The following is a 25,615-nucleotide window of genomic DNA, read 5'->3' as shown; positions in this document are numbered from 1 at the left end:
CTTGTCTAACTAAATAAATTTTTGATTTTCACCAGATTGCAAGTGGTGCTTTTTCATAAAGGTTGATCCAACAGGTTGCTCTGCCTACCACTGAATTTGGTGATTTAATTAAATCAAATAAACATATTTACATGTTGGTTAAGTGAGGTTTTAACTGTTGACACACTTGTGTTCAGTGTTCAGAGTGCTGGATATTTAAACAAGGGTGAAACTGCTGGATTCAGGAATTGCTGATTTAAACACATTTTAATTAATCCTCACTTCCTCAAGACACTTGAGTCACTGCACACATGGTGGCATTCAATATTTGCTTTTTCCTCAGCTATAAGCAACTGATGCAAGCAAGTACATTGCTTTCTCTTTAAACTCCTTCTGCAAGTTTAAGATTAAAAAAATCACACCTTCCTAATTCCGGTACTCCAAGGCAGGAGTTATTAATACAGATGATTATTATATTCAGTGTTTTCTCTTTCTGCTGTTCCTCTATATTTCCTCTAAAAAATGTACTTTAATCAATTAAAATTAAGATGTTTTAGCAGGAAAATAGTCACTGCATTTCTGTGACTTGAGGAAGTAATTTACACTTCCAGGACTGCATTTTTTATTGGATAACAAATTTATTTACATTACATTACCATTCTTTTAAGCTCCAAACAACAGAAATAAATGTTCCAAAAAGTAAACACGCCAGTCACACTACATCAAGGAAGTACAAAATAGTCTCTAAAAGGAACATACATTCCATAACCTCAAAAAGAAATCACATGTGAAGTAACACACACACACAAAAACAGAAGCCAATCACAACTTCCTAACTGCCCTGCGATGGACTGGCAACCTGTTCAGGGCCTTTCACCCAATGTATGCTGGGATAGGCTCCAGTCCCCCTACATCCCTGTTCAGGATAAGCAGGTTACGATAATGGATGAATGTGTGGACACTGTTTTTGGTAGGACAAGATTTTTGCATTGTCTGTACAGTCATTTTGTACCATTTTGGGAAGCGCACCCCATGTGTCTCTAAGTAAAGCCTCAAACAAAAAATGTGAGGACACAGGACCCTGGGTTAAATTATGTTTGGACAACAGACTGGGAAGAGACAGGAGAACTAACTATTCTCCCTCTCTGTGTGTTACTGCACACCAGTTTCCAGATTCTCTGACAGCTTTCATGCATTGTCTTGTGACACTCACACGTATTTGCATGTGTCAGACCCAAAAAAAAAAAAGCATGATGGATCTTGGTGTTTTGTGCAAGATTTAGGAGCTGTAAACACTGTGCTCCAGTTGTATCTAACCTAAACTACTAGTTTGGCCCAAGTCCCGGGCAATGCAAAACATTTCACTGTGATCGATCTTGCTAATGTTTTTTCTTTCAGTATGCCGGTTGATATTGATTCCCAGTACTGGTTTGCTTTTACGTTTAAGACAAAACGATACACCTGGACTACCACAAAGGTATTCTCTGCTGCTCTGTAGGACAATTCGAAACAGTTCCAAATACTAATTCAGTATGTTGTTGACATTCCGAATTCAAGATTCACACAAGCTGCTAAAATTCCTAGTAACTGGGCTGCAAGGTCAAACATGAAACTCCAGTTCAGCCTGATTGAAATTATCTATCTAGGCCTCAAAATGTAATTCTTATTGTAAACAGTGGATCCCTGACTACTTGGCCCATGGCCTAAATCTCTCTGCTAACGATAAGGTTACATGGACAGAGACTGCTGACATGTATTTTCAGAAATTAAAACGAGAACTGACATCAGCCCCGACTTTGGGCCTTCCTGACATTAACAAACCTTTTCTTTTGACTGTGGATCAGAAGGCTGGTTATACGACTGCTGTTCTTCTGCAAAAACATGGTGATAGAAACAGGCCTGTCGCATATTATTTTCAGAGACTTGGTGTTGTCACTAGGGGTCTCCCCCCTTGTCTGCGATCAATTCCAGCAGCTGCTTCTGCTGTGACGGCTTCTGCATCGATCGTTGCTTATCGCCCATTTTTGGTTCCTCATGCAGTAGCTGAAATTCTGCTAAAGCAGAAAACTGCTCATTTCTCATCAGCCCGATTTCCGGGTCACTTGTTTACCCAGGCTGGTGAACTTTTTTTTTCCACTCAAATGTACCTGCTATTTGTCCCAAGGCAAAACTGTAAATATTTTCGCTGACAGCAGATATGCTTTTGGAGGTAGTGCGATTTCAGAACACTTTGGGAACACAGAGGTTTTCTTACTTCCTCAGGAAAAGCTATTCAATATGGACATTTGGTGCAGAGCCTCATAGAGGCCATTTTTTGCCTACATCTGTTGCAATATGTGAAATTCTGCTGCAAAGGCCACTGCCTCAGCCCCTCCCAACACAACTCTCAGTCTGCACACACAGGCCAATTGTAAATGGGACGGCACCTGCACCTATGGGGTCTGGCTAGGCTCCATGGTTAAATGACATTTACCACGCTATTTGTTTCCCTACTATGCTAAATTGACACATGGACGGGATCATGTGTCAAAAAGGAGGAATGGTAACTTTAATTTCCCAGTGTTTTTCAAGTTATATATTTTAATGTATATTATACATTATTTGTGGAAAATGTGTTATTTGTGCTGTAAATAATGCAGGGCGGAGCCAGAAGGTCCCAAATGCAGGCCCTGCCAATAGTCCTCACAGGTATCCGGGGGAGGGTCCACTCTGCGACAGGGTTGGTGGCCCATGAGAACTGGATGTTACCCCCCTGGGTTGATGCTGGACAAGGACCTGGCAGACACTCGAATGGTAAGTTACTGTGTTCAGCTAACCAATGTTCTGAGATCTGTGCATCAACAGGTTCGAGCAGCTCTCCCAGCGCCAGCCAGTGGCCCTCTGCACGATCTGCAGCCAGGAGACTGGGTGGTGATAAAAGACTTTCCGGAGGAAGAAGTGGCACCAGCCTAGGTGGAGAGGCCCTTACCAGGTTCTGCTCACCACGCCGACAGCCGTGCGAGTGGAAGGCCGGGTCCACGCCAGCCACTGCAAAAGGGCTCCACCAGTGCCAAAGGAGGGATAAGGGTGAAAGACCCACCTCAACCAACATGCAGGACCAGCTAGTTCTCACAGAGTTTAAAAACTCAAGAGAACCAACACATCAAGGAGCACATTATAGTAAACTCAGCTCCCAACATGCCACACCCAGACAGGAAAGCAGAGGGGTTCAATCCCTTCAGAAGAGCAGGCTGCAGTGCCAAGGTAGGCCTAGCCGTATTAGATCTCATCTCCCTCATCATTGTTCTGCCACTCATCACAAGAAATTCTGCAAAAACACGTGGTAGGCTGTATAGCTGAACTGAGGAAACGGCCCAAAAGGTATGCGACTGCAGGGGATGAAGCTTGGCTGACACCAGGAACTGCATCACATCACTATGCTATTAACTCCAGGAGGCGCTATGCTAAGTGGACTGCAAAACAACACTCTAACCATTCCTGTTATGTTTGCTCTCAAATGCCTCCTGTTCCATTGATTTTGTCAAACTGATTGACTCATTATATGATTACACATTTGTAATTCCTGAGATGTCCACATATAATCACACCACATGAAGAATATACAAAGTAAAGAGGAGCCTTCCTGATTGCAACCCTGTCCCTTGGGAACACCGACCTTGGTCTAGTGGGGTGAAGTTACTGGAAGCTTTGTTTCCTGGGATAGTGGTATTGGGTCCGCTAAAAAACAAGAGATCACACGGTACACTGTTCTCCAATTTATAAACTCCTCTCTATTGACAGCAGCGGCTGTTTGAAGCGAATTGACTGCATTACGGTTGATGGTTATTCAGAATCGTATGGTGTTGGCTCAGCTTACTGCAGAGCAAGGGGAGGGTTTGTGTCATGATTGGAAAACAATGTTTTACATATATACCGAATTTTCATGGGGATGGACAGGTGATAGAAATAAGATGATTAGAAATATGACCAGGATACGTGATGAACTGACAGAAAGGGAAGTTGACACAAGTAAAGATTGCCTTTTTAAAATCTTCTGCTTTGGTGGAAGGAAACGTTGCTCAGAATCTTTTTGCCTCTCGTTTTAATCTGGATGCTGTTTTGTTGTGACTTGCCACTTATTTGTGTGCATTTCTCGCACCACTCAGGCTGTGGTCAGCCAGTGCCTACATCTCCGCGTCCTGACCCTGAGTATGATAACGCATAACTCCCTGACCTTCCATAAAACACTCTGTATCTGTTTTTGTCTTAGTTCTTAGGGTTTTCAGTCCTTCTTTCCCTCTGTGACCACTGTAGTCTGTCTGTCTTCCCATGCATTCCCACCCATTCATCCCACTTATTCTTCATTTAGTGTCTCCACTTCCCACTCCTTTTATGGATTTCCTTCCTGTCTTTCTGTCTTGCCTCTCACCTGTTTCTCATTGTCTGTTCAGTTCTGCGATTGGTTCCCCCTGCCCAGGTTCTTGACAGTTACACCCATAATCAGTACATTGTTAGTTGCATAATCACCTAATTGATTCATACATGATTACAATGTTTATTGGATCTTCTTTTTATCTACAACTTATGATTTTGTCTTTCTACAAGGTTTTGCTTATAAGGATCATCAATTGGTCAATGGAGTGCTATGTGCCTGCATCTGCCAGTATCCAGAAGTGACGCTTAGCTGTTCGGAGAAAAGAAAGCTGGAAAATGTCTTTTCCCGGGAAAAACAGGTGTTTTGATTTCCGCTGTGATACTGGAGCTCTGCACTGCACATATCCATAGCTAACAATTGTTGTCATCCGCGTTATGTTATTTTAAATAAATTATTACCCGATTGAGTAAATGTGATCAGAAAATTGTTTTTGTTATCAAGAAATGATAAAAGGAGGGAAATGTAAGGGTAATTTTCTTAATTGATTTTTAATTGATAATGTGTGTTAACATAAATACAATCACATGATTATAAATAACCTTTTAGTGATAATCCTTATTACTATTAGACCACTTTCTGAATTAAGTGCTTACTAGGAGTCTTTCTCTGTCTCTCTCCCAGCAGACAGACAGCCTTTGACCTTAATGTCTCTGCTTCTCAGCTAGCACATTCTGGTCTTACAGCAAGGTCAACAAGGGGTATTCAGAAGACAAAATACTGATAAATGTTCGTGGCCAGCTTCATGTCTTTTTGTTTTGGTAAAGCCCCCCCTTCTGGAAAAGTGTGTATAAGAGTCTTACTATGTCTGATTCAAATCAGAAAGCCGGTAAACTTTCTCACTTTCGGTTATTTCTTTGCAAATAAATACGTAAGTTAAACTGAAGTATATCATTGTTTTTACTGGGATCTGTTTCATCAGACGATGCTCACCTGTGAAATGTTAAAAAGGGCATTTTCCCCTAACACCCATATGTACATGATTGTATGCATTGCACTGCTGCCACACAATTGGCTGATTAGATAATCCTGCCTGAGATACTCTTTGTTGCCTTCTTAGTGCATGTTTGTTATTCTATGTATTAAACTAAGGTTAAATATGCAAGTGTTGGAGTTATTGCTCCTCCCAGTAAGAGCTCCGATAAAACGGAGTTCTATGCTGGAGACCCTTGTGGCTGTTTGTGTTTTTCTCACTTCTTCCTAAGTCTCCCGCATTGCCAGTGGAGCCGAGAAGTGCACTGTATTTGTTTCAGTCTTAGTGTATGTGTGTTATCATGGTTCTCACAAATCCTAAATACACGGCCGTTAGTGAACCATACCTCTCAGTGGAGAGTTTCCCAAGACTCACTGAGTGCCCAGGGTTCTGTGTCTGATACCCTTCAGGCAGTTTGTGCTTGTAAGTCTCCCAACATGGTCAGTTGAGCCTAGGTGAGCGTCAAATGAATCTTCCCTAAAGTGAAGTGGTGTACATGGTTATTGGAGAGCTCAGTGGAGAGCTTTGCGAACTCACCGATAAGCCTGGGGTTCCGTGTCTGAGACCCCCATCACTGTTCGTGTACACTTCCTACCTCTGTATAAGTTTACTGCTTCGTCACTAGAATTAGAGGGTGACTGTGTTTCATGTATTCCCGTCTCTCTTAAAGTAATCCTGCTTTGTCAGTTGAATTAGAGTTTCAATGTTTTTTTGTGTATTCTAGTGTCAGTATCAGTAATCCTGCTTTGTTAGTTGAATTAGAGATGTCCTAGGTAGGCTATAACGTAGTTGGGAGCCTGCATTTGCATCCCTACTTCCTACTCACCTTGTTTTACAATCGCCATAATCTGTAGGACGTGAGGTTTAGATTACACTCCTCCACCATTTTCATAGGTCGTTCTTTTGGTTGGCTAAATGTCTGCTAGTGATGTATTCCCTTTCTCATTTTCCTCTTCCTCCTCTAGGGCATATCCCTTCCCTCTAGGAATACCCCTAGAACATATTAGTGGTTATACCACATCTGGTGAGTAACTTTTGGAACCCCTCTTGGTCCTCTGACCTTGCTCCCTTACAAAGCCACTGTATATATGGTCCCCTTTTCCTTTTTGTTTCAGATTTCTTTTAAAATAACCATTGTCACACATTGCTGAAAAAGCCTGTTCTACGTGCAAGCAAATTCCAGTATTATACACAAGAAAAAATTGAGAGAATAAAGTTTATGATTAACTTTGAATACATAATGTTTTCAGTAATGCTCGTCTTTTACAAAGACAGTAATGTCTCTGTCACTCATTGGTAACGAGGTCTCTCCCAGTCAGCAGGTTAAACATCAGCCTCTATTTGATCTCAGCCTGCTACGTTGCTTTGACAGAGAACATTATCAGAGAGTATGGAACGGACAGCAGAAGAGATGAAGAAGGAGAGGGATACCGCAGAAAGGCCATTGGAGGAGAGGGGGCAGTGGGGGAGTAAGGTGGAGTTCCTCCTGGCAGTGGCAGGGAACATAGTGGGGCTGGGAAACGTGTGGAGGTTCCCATACCTCTGCTACAAGAACGGTGGTGGTGAGTGGGTGTAATGTTCCTGAGTTTTGTCTTTTGTGTTTGTTTTCATGTTTTTCTCGTTGTTTATTATCATCATTGTAAGCCAGTTGTAAAACCCCACACTAACCAAATGACAGAATTTAGCAGGGGCCGAAGGGGGTTTTGCGTGCTTGTCCTTCTGGCATTGCTGGGAGAACATTAGTAGGGTTAATTATTATCCTCCGTACAAGAACAGAGCACAATTATGTTTAAGAATATACTGGGTCCGTTGCCATGGGTCGGATATGGATTGACCTGCCCCATATCCCGCTTACAGCTGGCCAGAAACGGATCAGTACAATTCTTAATATTCTCCGCTCTCAAACGGGGCCGTATTGTACGCTTAGTGGTTAATATAGTTTTACTCATTTATCTGACTCCATTTAAAATCTAATTTAGAAATTTGGGTTTGCAACTTACGCAGACCTCGGGAGTGATTACATTCGACTTGTACCTGTGCCACCATTACTCAATATATGCTCCCGGGATTAGCATTACTGCTGAAATCTCAGTTTGGTGGAGAACTCAGAGGCTGAGGGTCCAGTCAACACAATACATGCAAACCTGCCATGATAGTTGCGAGCCCAGGTCGGCGTGCATTAAATGGGCTCCTTAGAATTAACTTGACAGGAACTGGCGTCGTAACGCCCATGGGTTCCCTTCGCACCAGATTGCTGGCCTCACAGCTTAGAACTATCACAGATGCGCCACGCTGCCGATCGGTCGGTCTTTAGCCACCATTTCCCCCTGAGTATTCAGTTGTAATTTAGGCTGAAAAGGTACAAAATGAAATAGAGCCATGGAGATCACGCAAGTTACAAACAAAATAGTTTATTCGCAGACAGGTAGGTTATTAGCTTTAGAATATCACAATCAATTACAAAATACACAAATTAAGAATAGAGAGAGTAAATAATCATACCTAGCCTGCTTGGACTACACACAAACACAGAGTATAGAATATGCCGTGTGGAAAGTCGAATATGATCTTCCGCTGCTACACATACATACATACATACATACATAAGACATGTTGTGTGGGAAGTTGAATACGATCTTCCTGATACTTACAGACACGTACATTATGCTGTAGGGAAGTCAATCTTCCCAGATTGGTCTGTCTCCCTTGCTTTTATGCCAAATCATACGTTTGAAACCATGCGGCAGTGCCATAAATCAACCTGGAGGGGTGGTCAAATCTGGAATTTAGACCCCCACCGTTGGGGGTTGTTGAGTAGGGAAAATTTAGTGTCTCGACCATTACACCAGTCGCACTGAACCAATTAGAATAACACCAAACATTACTATATTCTGACCTGGGATTATCATGAAACATCTTTATACCACCTCCAATATTCCTGTGCTCTAACCTGTCAGGAATGTGAGAAAGGGGGGGCCCCCAGGTCCCAAGAAGGCACCTCTAAGAATCCTTCTCTAGCTCTCCCCCACAGGCATGTGCGCCAACAGTGGGGGCTGACAATGTATGCTCCAGGAGGGGGAAGTCAGCAAGCTGACCAGCGCATGAGACCAAATGTTACTTATGACTGGCTGGTGTCATGCGCTGGTCAGCTTGCTGACTTCCCCCTCCCGGAGCATACATTGTTAGCCCCCACCTTTTGGCACCCATGCCTGTGGGGGAGAGCTAGAGAAGGATTCCTGGAGGAGCCTTCCTGGGCCCCCTGGGGAGCCCCCCTTCTCTCACAGTCCCTATAGGGTTAGAGCACAGGAATACTGGAGATGGCATAAAGATGTTTCATGATAATCCCAGGTCAGAATATAGTAATGTTTTGTGTTATTCTGATTGGTTCCGTGCGACTGGTTTAATGGTCTAGTTTTTGTAACAGTCTACCTTTGATATCATAACCATTCAGGAGCCAAGGGGAAACTAGGCAAAAGCTGTCTCTGTAGAAACCTTTTGTTTTAGCTCCCTGACCACTGGCTGTAAATTACAGATGGGTGACCCGTTTTTAGACCTTGATTTTGGAGATAAGGAGAAGAAACCAAGCAATCTGGGGTTTTGTCTCCTTTCCTTTCATTCACCCAAATCAGGTTTATCCAAAAGGTATATTACCATGAGAGGCACAAGTACATATTTATAGCATAATGCAGTTATCATGAAAACTCCCAACTACATCATTCATAGATATGATGGGGCGGCTTGTAGCATAGTGGTTAAGGTAAATGACTGGGACATGCAAAGTCTAATCGCGGTATAGCCACAATAAGATCCGCACAGCCGTTGGGCCCTTGAGCAAGGCCCTTAACCCTGCATTGATCCAGGGGAGGATTGTCTCCTGCTTAGTCTAATCAACTGTACATCACTCTGGATAAGAGAATCGGCCAAATGCCAATAATGTAATGTAATAGAATGTCTTGTCACCTTTTGGACTGGACTGTTTGGACTACCTTTGGGGAGGTTCAGGCCATCGGCGCCGAAGGAGATAAGGGGAAGATGGACTGTGGCTGTGTTTTAGTTGAAAGGTCACAGGGGTCATGGGAAGAGAAGGCGCCTGTAACCCACCACCTTTGGGAAAGGCTCAGGACACTCTCACAGTGCCCCCATTTGGGCACTGCTGTTATTACACCGGTGACTGCTCTCCTAGATTAAATATTCAAAACTGCTGTTTAGATAGTAAATAGACCCGGTAAAACCTTGAAGACATTGTCCATGTGATCCTTGTATTATTGCATTAAATCTTATGTAATAGTAACAGGAATTGCATGTAAAATGGATAATCAGGAGGGAAGTTTCATGATAACTGCAACATAATAAAAACATAAGGGTAATGGATGTGATCCAGTAAAATCAAGGAATCGGATGAGATAAATTTCATAGCAAATGGAGTTTAATAAACCATAGTTTCAGTAACTCAAGGGAAAACCTGCATAATGATCTCATTTTCCCTACTTAACAACCCCAAGGGTGGGGGTCTAAATTCCAGATTTGACCACCCCTCCAGGTTGATTTATGGCACTGCCACCTGGTCCAAACATATGATTTGGCATAAAAGCAAGGGAGACAGACCAATCTGGGAAGATAGCATTCGACTTCCCACACAGCACGTTCTGTGTATGTGTAGCAACGGAAGATCGCATTCGACTTCCCGCACAACATGTCTTGTGTATGTATATATGTGTAACAGCGGAAGATCGCATTCGACTTCCCATGCAACATATTCTATACTCTGTGTTTGTGTGTAGCCAAAGCAGGCTAGGTATGATTATTTACTCTATCTCTATTCTTAATTTGTGTATTTTGTAATTGACTGTAATATTCTAAAGCTAATAACCTACCTGCCTGCGAATAAACTATTTTGTTTGTAACTTGCGTGATCTCCATGTCTCTAATTCATCTTGTACCTTTTTCAGCCGAAATTACAACTGAATACTCAAGGGGAAATGGTGACTAAAGACCGACTGATCAGCGGCTTGGTACATTCGTGGTTGTTTCCAAGCTGAGAGGCCGCCAAGTTCGGCCCAAAGGATTGGTGGTGCATGGCTCTTTGTAATTTGGTGCGAAGGGAACCCATGGGCGTTACGACACCGGTTCCTGTCAAGTTAATTCTAAGGAGCCCATTTAATGCATGCCGACCTGGGCTCGCAACTATCATGGCAGTGTTTTGCATGTATTGTGTTGGCTAGACCCTCAGCCTCTGAGTTCTCCGCCGAACTGAGATGTCAGCAATAATGCTAATCCCGGGAGCATATATTGAGTAATGGTGTTTAGCCCACCTTTCTCCCGAGCCCCACCTAGGTTACTACCTTCCCTCATGTATTTTAACCTCAGTCTCCGCAGTGTTCCCTGTTAGAATGTTGATTATAATTCAGAGCCTGTTTTATTGAGATTCATTACGATTCAACCCTTTGCCTTGTTTTTTTGATTTTCTGATAGTTTGCTTTTGGATTATTCGCTACAATTTTGACTGATTTTTGCCTTAGCCCTTCTGTACCTCTGTTTTCTGATTTCCTGGATATCGACCCCTGCTTGTTTTTTTGACGTTTCTTTAGCTTTTTGTTTGGCTGTCACATGATCTCTTGGCTTTGAACTTGGACTGAATAAAAGACAAAGTTTTTGGTCTGCTTTTGGGCCCTCAGTACCGTACATAACAGTGAGAATATGAATGAGTGTGAGTAAGAGTGTGAATAATCAGGAGAGTGTGAATAAGAATGACTAAAAGTGTCAATTAATTTGAAAGTGCATGAGTAAGGATGCGTTTATAAATGGTTGAATGTGTAGAATAGTTTATGAACATTGTGATTGATTCTGAATGGTATAATGTTTAGTGCTCAGTCTGTTTGTGTACATGCTGCTTACCAGGTTGGAGTGCATTATGGAAAGCTCCCAACCTGAGTGACACAGACACCCACACTCAATCTCTGGTTTTGGTCAAATACCTGTTGTGAGATCTTATCTCAAATGTTAACTTTGTGTGTGGGTGTATCTGCAGGAGCGTTCCTTGTGCCATATCTGGTCTTTGTGGTGACCTGTGGGATACCCCTGTTCCTGCTGGAGACGGCCATGGGGCAGTACACCCAGGAGGGGGCCATCACCTGCTGGAGGAAGCTGTGCCCATTGGCTGAGGGTGAGAGGCCAGAAACCTCTGTGGGCAAATATGTAAACCTGAGATCACTTTGGCTTTACCAACAGGGAGCAATGGAGAGAAGAGGCAGGTTCACCAGGTACAAGCCTGTGATTAAATGCCCAGCCCTTAGGGGGGCTCCCTCTCAATCCATGTAGAAATCTCCCAGTGTGGCCAGGGGTTCATTTTAATGGTTCTCACATGCAAACTTCACTGCGTATTATATGCATAGGCGTAGGCATACAATAAAATACAACAATTCTGAAGGGCACTGTTGAATGAATGCAGAGTAGTTATTAATTGGAATAGCCAAATTTCTGTTTCTGGGTGTCCAGCATCCTTGCAGGGCAGCTCATAATTTGCTGCAATGTCTACACTCAGTGAGCAATTTAAAACAGGTGAACCCCTTGACCACGTCTGCATGCTTTTATGCCTTTAGTTGCTGCCACATGATTGGCTGATTAAATATTTTCATTAACAAGCTAGTGTACAGGTTTACCTAGTCGACTACTCAGTGAGTGTATATTACCCAGGCTGGGGTATGGAGAGGTGCAAATGGATAATCAGCAGTAGGGGTACCTGCAGGACAGCGCTCAGTCTCTATGCAGGAGGGGGATAGAATATTTTCCCAAACCAAAGTTCATCTGGGAAAATGCATTTATCATGACTGCAGAAGCCCTTCTCCAGAGTGTCTTTTAAAGCAGAAGACATCAGTGTCATCATCAGGAATACAAATACTTAGGATATACTGATTGAGTGTGTGTGGATGTGTGTGTTTCTGTTTCAGGGATTGGCTATGCAGGTCAGCTGATCCAGCTTTACAGCTGCATGTCTTACATCATCATCCTGGCCTGGGCCCTCTTCTACCTCTACTTCTCCTTCAGCTCTGAGCTGCCCTGGGCCAGCTGCTCCAACACCTGGAACTCAGGTAAAGTATGAAATGTGGTATAACTCCTGCAGAACACACTGACCACAGGCAGAAAGTCCTTCTCTGAGCTACACTGGGCTGGCTGCAATAACAGCTGAAATACAGGCAACATGTTCTCCACCTACAATCCATGGTAGGTAACGGTGCAAAGCATGTCTCTAAGCTACACTGGGCTGGTTACAAAAATACAGGTCATCATAACCCCCATTTTCATTGCGTACTAAAGAACCACAGTCCTTCAGAGTGACAGGAAAAATAATGTATGGCAAATTCAGATCAATGAAACATGAGAAACATATTATTATAATTACAATGCATGCCTGTTATGGCCCAAGAACCCCTCGTGTTATAATTACTGGGAGTTGGAATGGCTGAACATAAAAATTTGCCATTAAAGCCATCAAGACACAACAGAGTTGGGAATATACATCATAATTATTGAATTTACTCACGGATACATTTAAGTGGCTGAATGACAGCACCATCCCCAAGGAAAATAAAACACAAGTGCATACCAGTGGTTGTTGAATTAGACCACAGGTAGAGAAACTGGAAGGCAACAGACTGATTCATAGACAGCCTGTAATATAACAGGTTGTCTATGTATCAGCAAACCAGACTAAATACTCTCACATTGACTTTAGTTTGTAGTGACATTCATGACTGTTTAAGGTTCTGTTCAACTAAAAAAAAATATTTTCTACTGCTGCAAATCATCCTTCAAATATTCAACATTCAGAATAATACCACCTTTCAAATGATTATGCCATGTGTATGGTGAAATTAGTATAATTATTTACCATTTCTACCTTTTCAAAAGCAGATTTTGGACGCTATTACAGGAATCAAGAACCATTTTTCTTAGTGTCATCAGTTATCATCATGGAACTTTGCAAGACTTTACTCTATATCCAGGAGAGTTTTTACTATCTTGTTATAAGCTTTAGGGTTGGGTACTGCATCACAAATGTCATTGTTATATCTGGTATTTCATCATTCTTCTTCATGAAAAACCCAAAATTTCTAGAAAAATTACAATTGGGTACTGGTGATAATAAAATGGCTCAAACATCTTCAGGCATGTCTCATTTAAATGGCAGGCATTTATATAGCGCCTTTATCCAAAGCGCTGTACAATTGATGCTTCTCCATTCACCCATTCATACACCGACGGCGATGGCCCTGACCAGCTCGTTAGGAGCATTTGGGGGTTAGGTGTCTTGCTCAGGGACACTTCGACACCGCCCGGGCGGGGGATCGAACCGGCAACCCTCCGACTGCCAGACGACTGCTCTTACTGCCTGAGCCATGTCCCTATAATATAGAATATTATAACGACATCTTACTTGGTTCAGATTATAGACTGTTCACATTTTTTATTTCCGCCATCTTGAATAAAGTATGAAAATAAGCTAATTTACATCATTATAACTGAAGTATGTAATATTTTCACTATTCTGTGCCGGTCCGCAAGAAGCTGAGGACGGAAAGCACCTGACCATTTTCTGGAAGTAAGCCATGCTTTAATCTTTTATTAAAGCAATACATTTAAATGTAATGTAAAAAGAGTCTAATGCTGCCATCACATCATATCGGAATGACCGAATTACCACCTTCCGATTGGAAAGAACAGTTCACGTCAATCTCGGAAATTAACCGCGAGGCAAAAAACCAAACTCATTAACAAATGAAGCGCCCACATCCCATGCTACTTCTATACCATGATGTTTGAATAAGAACTCGCTGTTATTGTTCATTGTTTCTTCTGTGAGCCTTACCAATTGACTTTTTCTGAAGTAGGCTACACCATGCCCCAAATCTTCTAATAAGCTAAAGTAATGTATAGAGAGGCCAGGCGGCCGAAGCAGGCTATGCCCTATTTATAGCATTTTAATTTATTACTTTTTACGTGTTTTATGGAATTTATATTAAACCCCACTTAACCGCTTTCATTTCCGCTTTCATTTTTTCTTCTCTAAATCCCACATTATTTGTGGAAATGCATTTCCGATGGATTTACAGTGAATTTCGTTCGCTCATGTTTGATAAAAGAGGCCCACCGTGTGAAAAAACACTTCCTAATATCTGGACAGAATTTCTTCTTCGCCAGTTTCCATTTGAGCCCTCTCGTTCTGCTAACCAAACTCAACCAGAAAAATCCCCTATAATTCACTTTGTTAATCCCTTTAAGGAATTTAAAAGACTCAATCAAATCCCCCCTAAACCCTCTTTTACTAAACTTAAAGAGATTATGCATCCTAAATCTATCCTTGTAACTCTTATCTTTTATACATGGAATAAATAAATTACCTTGTGCTCGAGTCATTGTGGTATGAAAGATAGCAAAGCATGGTACTAAATGGTATGTCCAGTTAAAAGAGAAAAAAAAGGAAAAACCCTTGTTTAGCTAACTGTAACCACACTTAAGTATGGGAGATTAAGCATGGAACCTTAAAATGGCCTTTATGGGAAACAAAAAAGGTAAAGGAGAACTTGGCCATGTGTTAGTCCAGCATTGGCCCTTCTGACAGCATTCAAGTAACTGTATTTATTCAGTGAGGTGGGAGGCAGGTCTCCTCAAACCCCAGTACGGACAGCATTGAGTCTGTTTTGATGATTTAGGAAAGGTTACTCTCTGTGCTTCAGATCACTGTGTGGACTTCTCCAATCAAAACCTCACTGCAAACTGGACCCAACAGCCCAACAACTCATCTTCTGCAGCCATCGAATTTTGGGAGTACGTCTGCAGACTGACTTCTGTAGGGCTGCACCTCCTACAGTATTCAGGGTTATAGAACTGGGAAACCAGAGATTGTGGGTTCCTGAATTACTTCTGTAAATATCCAGTTGTGTAAATGTCTGTAAATTGTATAAATTGTTCTGGGTAATATTTTCTGCTAAGATAAATAAATTAGGTGATGTGTAAGGGTATAGTTTGCAAGTACATGTGGGGATGGAGCACATTCGCCTAGTTTCACCTTTTCACATTTATGCTTGTGCAATCATATTTTCTGAACCATAAGGGTTAGATCCATAAGTGGGGGAAAAAAATCATTATTTGTGGACATGGCAGGGCCAGGGTGCAAAGGGTGTGCAATGGTTTCTACATGGGAATAAGAATTATTAAAGTAGGGGCAGCACGGATGGTGCAGTGGGTAGCACTGCCGCCTCACAGCAAGGAGGTCGTGGGTTTGAATTCCAGTCGGCCGTGGCCTGTCTGTGTGGAGCTTGCATGTTCTCCCTGTGTTTCCTCCGGGTACTCCGGTTTCCTCCCACAGTCCAAAGACATGCAGGTTAGGCTGATTGGAGAGTCTAAATTACCCGTGGGTGTATATATGAGTGTATGAGTCTGTGAGTGAATGCTGTGTGTGCCCTGAAATAGACTGGCGACCTGTCCAGGGTGTATTCCTGCCTTTCGCCCAATGTATGCAGGGATAGGCTCCAGCCCCCCTCCGACCCTGTTCAGGATAAGCGGGTTAAGATAATGGATGGATGGATTATTAAAGTAAATAAAGCTGTTAATAAAAGTAATGGCTGTTTCTCTTATTTCTCTCTGCTTCCCTCCCTTTCTGTCCCTCATTTTCTTGCTCCTTCTTTCATTCCCTCTCTTCCCCCCTCCCAGGAGACGTGTGCTGCAGATCTCAGGGGGCATTGAGGAGGCGGGCAGTGTGAGGTGGGAGCTGCTCCTGTGCCTCATCACTATATGGGTCATCTGCTACTTCTGCATCTGGAAGGGAGTGAAGTCTACAGGCAAGGTCTGTCCCCAATTCACTGACAGAGAAAAGTAAAGAATGTCCTTAAACAGAGTCCCTCTCAGATGATTGAGACCAACTAAGTAAAAGGCTCAACACGTAGTGACAGGTGTGGAACTTGAATTTAACATAATCAAACAGGGACATAAAGTATAAACCAGATTGACATTTTGTATTTATTTTTTCATACTTTTACTTATGAATTTATTCATAATATTTATCCATAGATTCTCTCTCTCTTTCTCTCTCTCTCTCTCTCTCACCAGGCAGTTTATTTCACAGCTACCTTCCCATACCTGATGCTTTTGTTGTTGTTGATACGAGGGCTAACTCTACCTGGAGCTCTGCAGGGGGTGGAGTTCTACCTGTACCCTGACCCCTCCCGCCTGGCAGACCCACAGGTAAGTCCTCCATAACACCAGCTGCACCCCATCACCTTGTCACAGTGAAATGTCTCTTTCCTAATTTCACCCAGCCAGGGAACAAATTAATTTGTTAAGCAACATCCAATATGTTCAATGTTTGTGATGTCACTGCAGGTGTGGATGGAGGCAGGAGCTCAGATCTTCTTCTCCTACAGTCTTGGAGTGGGTACTCTGACTGTGCTGGGTAGCTACAACACCTATAACAACAACTGCTACAAGTAAGGCCCAAGCTTACCCATGGTACACTACGGCAGAAACGCAGAGGAAAAGAGTCAGGTTCTTAACCATAAATATGGAGCTCTGTCCAGCGCAATACTGAGATACCAGCATGCATGCCAGTGAACACTTGATTTCTTTCACCTTAGAAAATAATAAAGGCTAAAATGAGGGCTGGTCAGAGAATGTTTAGCCTCCTGGTGGTGTTTCTACAGGGACAGTTTATGGCTGTGTCTGCTGAACAGTGGGACCAGCCTGGTGGCAGGATTTGCGGTCTTTTCTGTGCTGGGGTTCATGGCACATGAGCAGGGCATCCCCATAGAGGAAGTGGCAGAATCAGGTATAGTATGTCAAGACAAACAATGAATTTGTGACAAATATATAAAAATATAACAATTCTGTCAAGGCTGCCTGCCTTTGTTTGGCATTACCTATTGGGGCCGCGAGAGGGCGCTCTTGTTACATTCATGTCTCCCTTGTGTCATCAGGAATCATTGATTGAACGAAGAACGGGTAATCACTAACAGGTGTATCTGAACTATATAAGCCCTTTCCGAGACTCAGGCTTGTTTGTTACTTTGCCATTTTGTCATGGTGAATGGTATGGGAGCTGGACACGCAGCAACCCTTCATCATTTTGGGTTAATGAGGATGGTCCATTTCACCTTCACTTTAACATTTTATTTGTGTGCACAAATAGCAACCACGACAGTTGGAAGATGGGATTCCTTCAGGAATTGAAACCTGAATTTTCCTTCTGTTTAGGCCAAGAGTGGGAAGAGGACTGAGACCCTCTTGTAATTAAAAGACTGGCTCAGACTCCCTATCCCTGACGCTTTGATCAAGCGTCAGGGATAAGTCAATATTCTCCCTATCCATATGTTAACATTATTCTTGCCGCTGCTGTGTGTCTGTTTCCTGTAGCGTGCTGTTTCCAAGTTTGACAGCCGCATGATGTTTACTTTAGTTTCGCAAGGTGTTTCTTTTGGTCACTTTCAAAGCTCACTGTTTTAATTTTTATCAGTCTGTTATTGTACATTACATTACGTTACATTACGTGGCATTTAGCAGACGCTCTTATCCAGAGCGACGTACAACAAAGTGCAAATCAAACACAAGAACAAGTGCAAAAGTAGACCTGAGAGGACAGTACAGTTCTGAGTCCTAGTGTAAACATACAGAAATTCAGAACCCTAGAAGAGTACAATCAACTTTCAAACTAGCATACCACAGTTGGTAGCTAGAATACAACAATACAACAGCCAATAAAAACAACAATACCTATACAAGTAACGATATCTATACATAAGTGCCATTACGGTCTAAGGCTAATCACGGTGATTGTGAGTTGGGGAGGGAAAGGTGTCAGAGACAGGAGGTCAGAGACTCTGCCGTTCTGACATCCACCGGGAGGTACATATTGCATAAGTGTCAATATGACGCTGTCGGAGGTAACACCCTTATCATTGCACACCTCCCATAGTCCGGGGATCTATGTTGGAGATCCTCATAGCAGACTACATTTACATTTACATTTTAGTCATTTGGCAGACACTATTAATCCCAAGTGACTTACAAGTTCTTCCACAGGTTAAAAGCATTAAATCCATAACTAGTAAAATACACATGCAGGGCTGTTCTTAACAAAAAGACAGTCATCATAAGTGCAATTTCTTTTCGTTAGGGTTAGGGTTAGACAAGAGGGATATCATCAGAAAGGGGGGTGTATAGTCTGAAAAGGTGTGTTTTTAGTCTGTGTCGAAATATGGGGTGGGCTTCTGCTGTCCTGACAGTGGTAGGCAAGTTATTCCACCACTGAGGAACCAGAATGGAAAACAGGCATGAACCAGGTACTCGTAGTGAGGGAACCAGAATGCGTATTTCGTTGGTGCACTTGTAAGTCTCTTGCATTTTTCAGTTGAGCCTAGGTGTGAACGTCCGGTGAATCTCTGTGGTTGCTGGCTTTCCTAAAGTCAAGTATTGTACATGGTCATACATTCCTACCTCTGTATAAGTATTCCTGCTTCATCAGTTGAATTAGAGGGTTAATATCTTTAATGTATTCCCGTTTCTGTGTAAGTAATCCTGCTTCTTCAGTTGAATTAGAGTTTTTTTTTTTTTTCGGCCTTTTTCAGCTTTATTGGACAGTATAGTATAGAGAGACAGGAAGAATGGGAGCGAGAGAGGGAAAGACATGCAACAAATGTCAGACGGTTGGATTCGAACCGCTGACGTCGCGGCTCGCAATGAGCATGCGGTCAGTGCTCTACAGGCTATGCCACCGAGACACCCCCTGAATTAGAGTTTTAATGTCATGGTACTTGGCTCTAGTCTGATGTATTTCCAGGCACTACCTTGTCATATTTTTGCCAATTTGGTGATTACTTCACTTTGACTATCAGGTAATCAATACCCTCGTGCTGACTACTGATTCCAATTGTCTGCCGTGTGTGGTCTGATCACCTGCAAGGTCAGCTGCATGCCTTTCTATTTAAGTCCCACATCTTGTTCAATCGGGGCTTGTTTGTTAGATGCATTTTTCCAATCCCCATAGCACGTAGTATTTATTTCTTATTTTTTGCATTATGTGAGATGTAACTGACTCAGTTACCTGTTGTGTCAAGGTTTATGGCCGCTGAACACACAGAAACTCTTTGTTACTTTAGTGTAGAGAGGACAGTCTGTCACACATTCACATTCACCTTGTGCTCAGGAAATAAAACATTTACTAGTATTTCCTTTAGAAAAATTGCACTTGCTGTAGATTACAGGTCAGTGTGATCAAGTCCTTACGCAAAAGCTGTGTCGCGAAAATCCTGAGAATTGATCCACTATGGAAAATGTTTTTTAGTACATGGCACCACACTGTTGTTGTGTTCTCAACTGTTCTCAAATGATGCATTTTTACTACAAAAAATCTGTTTTATCCAGCCTGACTGAAATTGTTACCCTGCAGGACAGTCTGTATGAGTAATGGCTTTCTGATTAGTCTCACTATAATGGACCTAACTATGGTATGATAAAATAAGGTTTTATTTTCATCTGCAACTGTTGTTTAGCTGATCCATTGAATATCTACAGTATGATAAAATTAATGTTATCATGGCTTTAAATGAACTGCACTTCTTACTTAGCTCCATATTAATTCTCTCTCTTTTTTGCAAGAAACTCCTCCCTAGCTGCTGGGATCTTTTAATTTTGAAATCATAAAGTTATCAAAATAACTAGTCACATCATTGACCCATATGTTTTGACAATGTTATTTCAATTATCATATTCTCAATGTATTATTTTTTAAATTAGTATTATTATTATTATTATTATTATTATTATTATCCCATTCCTTCTGAATCCTTCACTTTCTTTCTTTCCCATGTTCTCCCCTGCTCCCAGGACCTGGTCTGGCATTCATTGCGTACCCCCAAGCAGTAGCAATGATGCCTCTACCTCAGCTGTGGGCCGTCTGCTTCTTCATTATGATCATCCTGTTGGGCCTGGACACTCAGGTAATCAGTTTCCTGGCTGTGGCTCGCCTCTCCTGGCTGCTGAGTCTGTGATACTGCTGCCACTACTAATGTCTGTGGCCCTGTTTACTTCTAGATCCTTCCAGTTTGGTTCTTGCTCAACATGAAGGAAAGCTGTGTTGAGCTAGCAAGGCATCATGCTACCAGAGAGCACAGCAAGATTAATTGCCAAAATAACTGGTCAATACTTCATAGTTAAAAAAGATATATTTGTTTATAGTTTCACACAAGCAGGAAAACAGTAAACATTAGTGTGGGTCATTCATCTTTTTCCCCTTTTCTTCCCTCTCTCTCTTTCTCTGCTTCTCTGTGTTGAACTTTGTGCTGTCTGTCTGTCGTTCAGTTTGTGGGGATAGAAGTGGTGATAACGTCGGTGACGGACCTGTTTCCCAAACTACTACGGAGGGCTGGGCGCAGAGAGATCTTCCTCCTGCTTTTCTGCCTCACCTGCTTCATCTTGGAGCTGGTGATGGTCACACAGGTGCGAAGACAGCTGGGAAGAGATAGAAATACATTTCAATATATACTATCAATTTTCCCATATGGGACTGCTTTTGAGATGTAGTGGTAGGCAAGTGGCCTGCGTGTTGATTGAAGTCGTTCAGATTAACTACCTTGTTCAGCACGACAGGCCATATGAAAGAGTTCAAACTTGCATCAGTCTGATCATCACAACAATCACAGGTCTCATACAAAGCACAGATTTCCTCAGACTCACCAAAGCCCAAAGAGAGAGGCTGAAAATAAGCCCAGAGAAAGCTGTGCCATCTCCATTGACTGCAGTGGAATTAAAAAAATAGTGCAGTGCGATACTTTGACCATTAGGGGACAGTGTGGTGGCATTGCTTATCCTGAACAGGGTTGCAGGGGGCTGGAGCCTATCCCAGCATACATTGGGCAAAAGGCCAAGACAGGACAGGTTGCCAGTCCATTGCAGGGCACACACACCATTCACTCACACACTCATACCTACAGGCAATTTAGACTCTCCAATCAGCCTACCCTGCATGTCTTTGGACTGCGGGAGGAAACCGGAGTACCAGGAAGAAGCCCACGCAAACACAGGGAGAACATGCAAACTCCACTCAGAGAGGCCCCGGCCAACCGGGATTCGAACCCAGGACCTCCTTGCTGTGAGGCGGCAGTGCTACCCACTGCACCATCCGTGCCAGACTAGGCAGTCAGTTGAGCTAAATGCTATAAAATGGTTGTCACAGACTATTTAAAAAATGTTACTGGAGCATTGCTGTCATTGTTATATGGTCTATGCTCATAACAAATAAGTAATTAAAAGCTGAGATGTCATCAGTGGTTGTTATGATCACATTTCCACTAGCACTGAGGCTACACAACCTTCATTCTACGTGCTCAGAAAATCTTATTATGTTATCTGACGTCTGTGAATTTTATCCTATTCAAAATATAATTATCTCTGACAGAGCTGATTTCAGGAACAACTGCCATTGACCCGCATTCATTCACATGAAGGTGAAACCTGATATTCATGTTGGTGGCATATCTCTGTCCTCCATCTCAGATCTCACCCTGTCCTTTTTCCCTATAATATCTAATCTTGTCCTTTCCCATTCTGTCCACCAGGGGGGGATGTATGTGTTCCAGCTCCTGGACTACTATGCCTGTAATGGGGCCTCTATGTTCTTTGTGTGTGTGTTCAAGGCTCTGGCCATGGGCTGGCTGTTTGGTGAGTGCAAGACTTTGCTGCCTGGATTTAAGAACATAGCTGGCTGTATTAACTCATGACTGCACAAACAGTGTATCTTTCAACAAACTGTCCCTTTCCAATGCAACACTGGAAATACAAAAGAAAAAAATGGCACCCTATGGAAATGGGTTATGAACAAGAATCGAAACAAAGTACTCACAATGTACAGAATGTGCAAATGGCATTATGTATAAAACATAATAAAGAAAGAAATATATTATAAATATATATTTATTATGTTTAATAGTTTATTTTTATCAATGAACAAAATGCATTTGGTGTGACCACCCTTTGCCTTCAAAACAGCATCAATTCTTCAAGGTATACTTGTGCGCAGTTTGTGAAGGAACTTGGCAGAGAGGTTGTTCCAGACATCTTGGAGAACTAGCCACAATTCTTCTGTGGATTTAGGCAGCCTCAAATGCTTCTGTCTCTTCATGTATTCCCAGACAGACTCAATGATGTTGAGATCAGGACTCTGTGGGGGCCATACCATCACTTCCAGGACTCCTTGTTCTTCTTTATGCTGAAGATAGTTCTTACTGACATTGGCTGTATGTTTGGGGTTGTTGTCCTGTTGCAGAATAAATTTGGGGCCAATCAGATGCCTCCCTGATGGTATTGCATGATGGATAAGTATCTGCCTGCTTCTCAGCATTGAGAAGACCATGAATTCTGACCGAATCCCCAACCCCATTCGCAGAAATTCAGCCCCAAACTTGCAAGGAACCTCCACCATGCTTCACTGTTGCCTACAGATTCTCATTCTTGTACTGCTCTCCAGCCCTTCAGCGAACAAACTGCATTCTGCTACAGCCAAATATTTAATAATTTTATTATAAGTGCCAATTATTTTGACTCATAAGTCCAGCGAATCTGCTGCCATTTTCTTGCACCCCAGTGTTTTTGTACACAGTTGAGTCGCTTGGCCCTGTTTCCACGTCGGAGGCATGGCTTTTTGGCCGCAGTTCTTCCATGAAGACCACTTCTGAGCAGATGTCTCCGCACAGTAGATGGGTGTACCTGGGTCCCACAGGTTTCTGCCAATTCTGAGCACTGCGTCTACGGTCCTCAACATTGCTCATTTCTTTGTGCTTCTTCAACAGAGCACATCTGGAAACCCCTGTCTGCCTTGAAATCTCTGCCTGGAAGAGACCTTGCTGATGCAGTATAACTAACTTGTGTCTTGTTGCTGCGCTCAGTCTTGCCATGGTGTATGACTTCTGACATTAAACTGTCTTCAGCAACCTAACCTAACCTAAGCAGAGTTTGGCTGTTCCTCACCCAGTTTTAACCCTCCTAATAAATAAACATAAACATGCAGAGAATGGTAGATTATCTCTGAATTGAACCCAGCTTATTAGTTATTGACTGTCGAGGAATAATTCAGTTCAGAATAATTCAAGCCTACGCAGACTTCAATCTTAGTCAAGCTTTATAACAAGATCATGGAGAGAAGTACTTTGTAGCATTTGTAGTTCTGTAAACTGTTATGGTTTTGCTCATTTGTATACCTAGACCGACACAGACAAAAACACACAAGACACCTGCCATATATTCTGCTGGGAAAGGGAGCTTTGGGGGTGACACTCTGCAAAATACAAAAGGTGTCCATGAGTGCAATAAACCATTATTGGTTAACTAAACCATTAGTGTTTAACCAAGGACATAGGAGTTTACATAATTTTCCAAATTCCTCAACACTGACATTTTTTTGCCATTTATATTTATGTTTATATTTGCAACGGAACAATGACTGATTAAAAAAATGTATCTACTGAATGCCAACACAATACTGTAAATTAATGACCATGGATACCAAGAACAGTGAAAAGCCCTTCAAAAGGGGAAACTTTACACCAGAGAGCCAATTCCACAACAGACTGCTCCATTGTGCTTTTTAAATGTGAAAAATGAAAAAGAAAGCAATTTTGTCATCATTCATTTCCCATTCTCTGCCTTTTTTGAGGGTTTTTTCCCCCCTAGTGGAATCTCCCATTATGCATGACACACGACACTCACCGTTATTCCTGTTTTCCCTGGAGCAGGGGCGGAGCGCATGATGGATGTGATCGAGGACATGACCGGGGAACGGCCCAGCCTCATCTTTAAGCTCTGCTGGCTCTACTTCACCCCACTGGTGACCCTGGTGAGTTTGACTCACCCTCACTGTGGACAACTGAAGCATGTTGCATTTCAGATTTAATAAAACTGAAATAATTAACTTAATAAATAACTGAATAAAAAACAAATTACAGCACTTGTAGCCTGTAACAAGCAAAATGTTTGGTGCAGAGGAAAACTAGATTTCTTTGGCTGAAGCTTAAAAGTATATTCGGTAAGGTTTTGGGTTAAAACACTGTTACAAGACCATTGTAAATCCCTTCCTATCATCGAAAAAGGCTCATTGACATGTTGACTCACCCTCTGCCTGTGTTTATAGTCCTTAAATTCGTAGTTATACAAAATATTGTATAACTACAATAATTCAAGCTCATTGGTTCTAATTGCCACTGCCAATGGCGTTTCAACATCAGCGCATTTACAGAGAAGGGGGAGAGATTGGTTTGAAGGTGTTGGTTGCTGCCATTCCTGCCATTGCTGCCATTCCTCTCGTTTGATAAATCCAGCGGAATTTGTTAGTTTGTTTCCAATCACACATAAATTTGCATACGGATTTACAAGAATATTGATAAATGAGGCCCAAGGTGTGCATATTATTGTCAGATTGGTGACTTAAACATTTACGTACCGGCACACACCAAATCTGCCAGTTCTGTGGGTGAAAATGCCTTGTTACTGTGTGAGGTCAGAGGAAAATGGCCAGACTGGTTCAAGCTGACAGGAAAGTGACAGTACCTCAGATAACCATGCATAACAACAGTTTTTTGGCTGATGTGTCCCAGTTTTAACAATTGTATTCTTCTTTACAGACAATTTAATGTCATTTCTACTTCTATGACACAATGGCAGCATGGTGTGTGTAACATTTATTAAACTCTTCCTCCTCTCCTGTAGGGATCCTTCATCTTCTCTCTGGTGAAGTACCAGCCCCTGACCTTTAACCGCTGGTATGTGTATCCAGACTGGGCGTACGTGCTGGGCTGGCTGCTGGCCCTCTCCTCTGTTGTACTGGTGCCGGGGTGGAGTCTGGTCAAGCTCTCCATCAGCACTGGCACTCTCAGACAGGTGAGGCCTGGATCCCGTGTCTCCACAGCTGTGCAGAAAGGGGTCATTCAAGCAAAATCTCTGGGGTTTCTCTTTTATTAAAACTTTTTTTTAAAAATAAAATGTAATTTTCCATATTCCATAGATCCTTGGCATTGTTATGTATGTAGTAATTACATTTCATATCTCTATAAAACACTTGCTCATCAAGATCCCTACGATCATTATTTTTCTGCCGACAGGGATTGTCTCATCTGTGTCACCCTGATTATGACCTGCCCCTGACCCGGAAGCAAATGACAGATCGAGGGAATGCAGTTTCTGCTACAGAGTTGGAAGAGTTGAGGACCAACTAA

The 25,615-nt window shown here is 42.4% G+C and overlaps 1 protein-coding gene across 1 annotated transcript; it reads left to right on the top strand.

The window, feature by feature from the left end:
- The first annotated feature begins 2,739 nt into the window (after nt 1-2,739).
- LOC133108240 (sodium- and chloride-dependent GABA transporter 2-like) lies at nt 2,740-25,615 on the top strand. Its single transcript, XM_061217710.1, has 15 exons — nt 2,740-2,772; nt 6,736-6,925; nt 11,392-11,526; nt 12,311-12,451; nt 15,098-15,188; nt 16,074-16,206; nt 16,470-16,604; nt 16,743-16,846; nt 17,060-17,184; nt 20,238-20,350; nt 20,712-20,849; nt 21,968-22,070; nt 24,140-24,240; nt 25,110-25,280; nt 25,502-25,615. Exons 1-15 carry the CDS (start codon nt 2,740-2,742, stop codon nt 25,613-25,615), a joined length of 1,827 nt encoding a protein of 608 aa, XP_061073694.1.

The sequence above is a fragment of the Conger conger genome, chromosome 13, assembly GCF_963514075.1.
Source record: "Conger conger chromosome 13, fConCon1.1, whole genome shotgun sequence".
Taxonomy (NCBI): Eukaryota; Metazoa; Chordata; class Actinopteri; order Anguilliformes; family Congridae; genus Conger; species Conger conger.
Note: the sequence above shows the minus strand (reverse complement) of the source record. Positions and strands in the feature narration are given on the sequence as shown.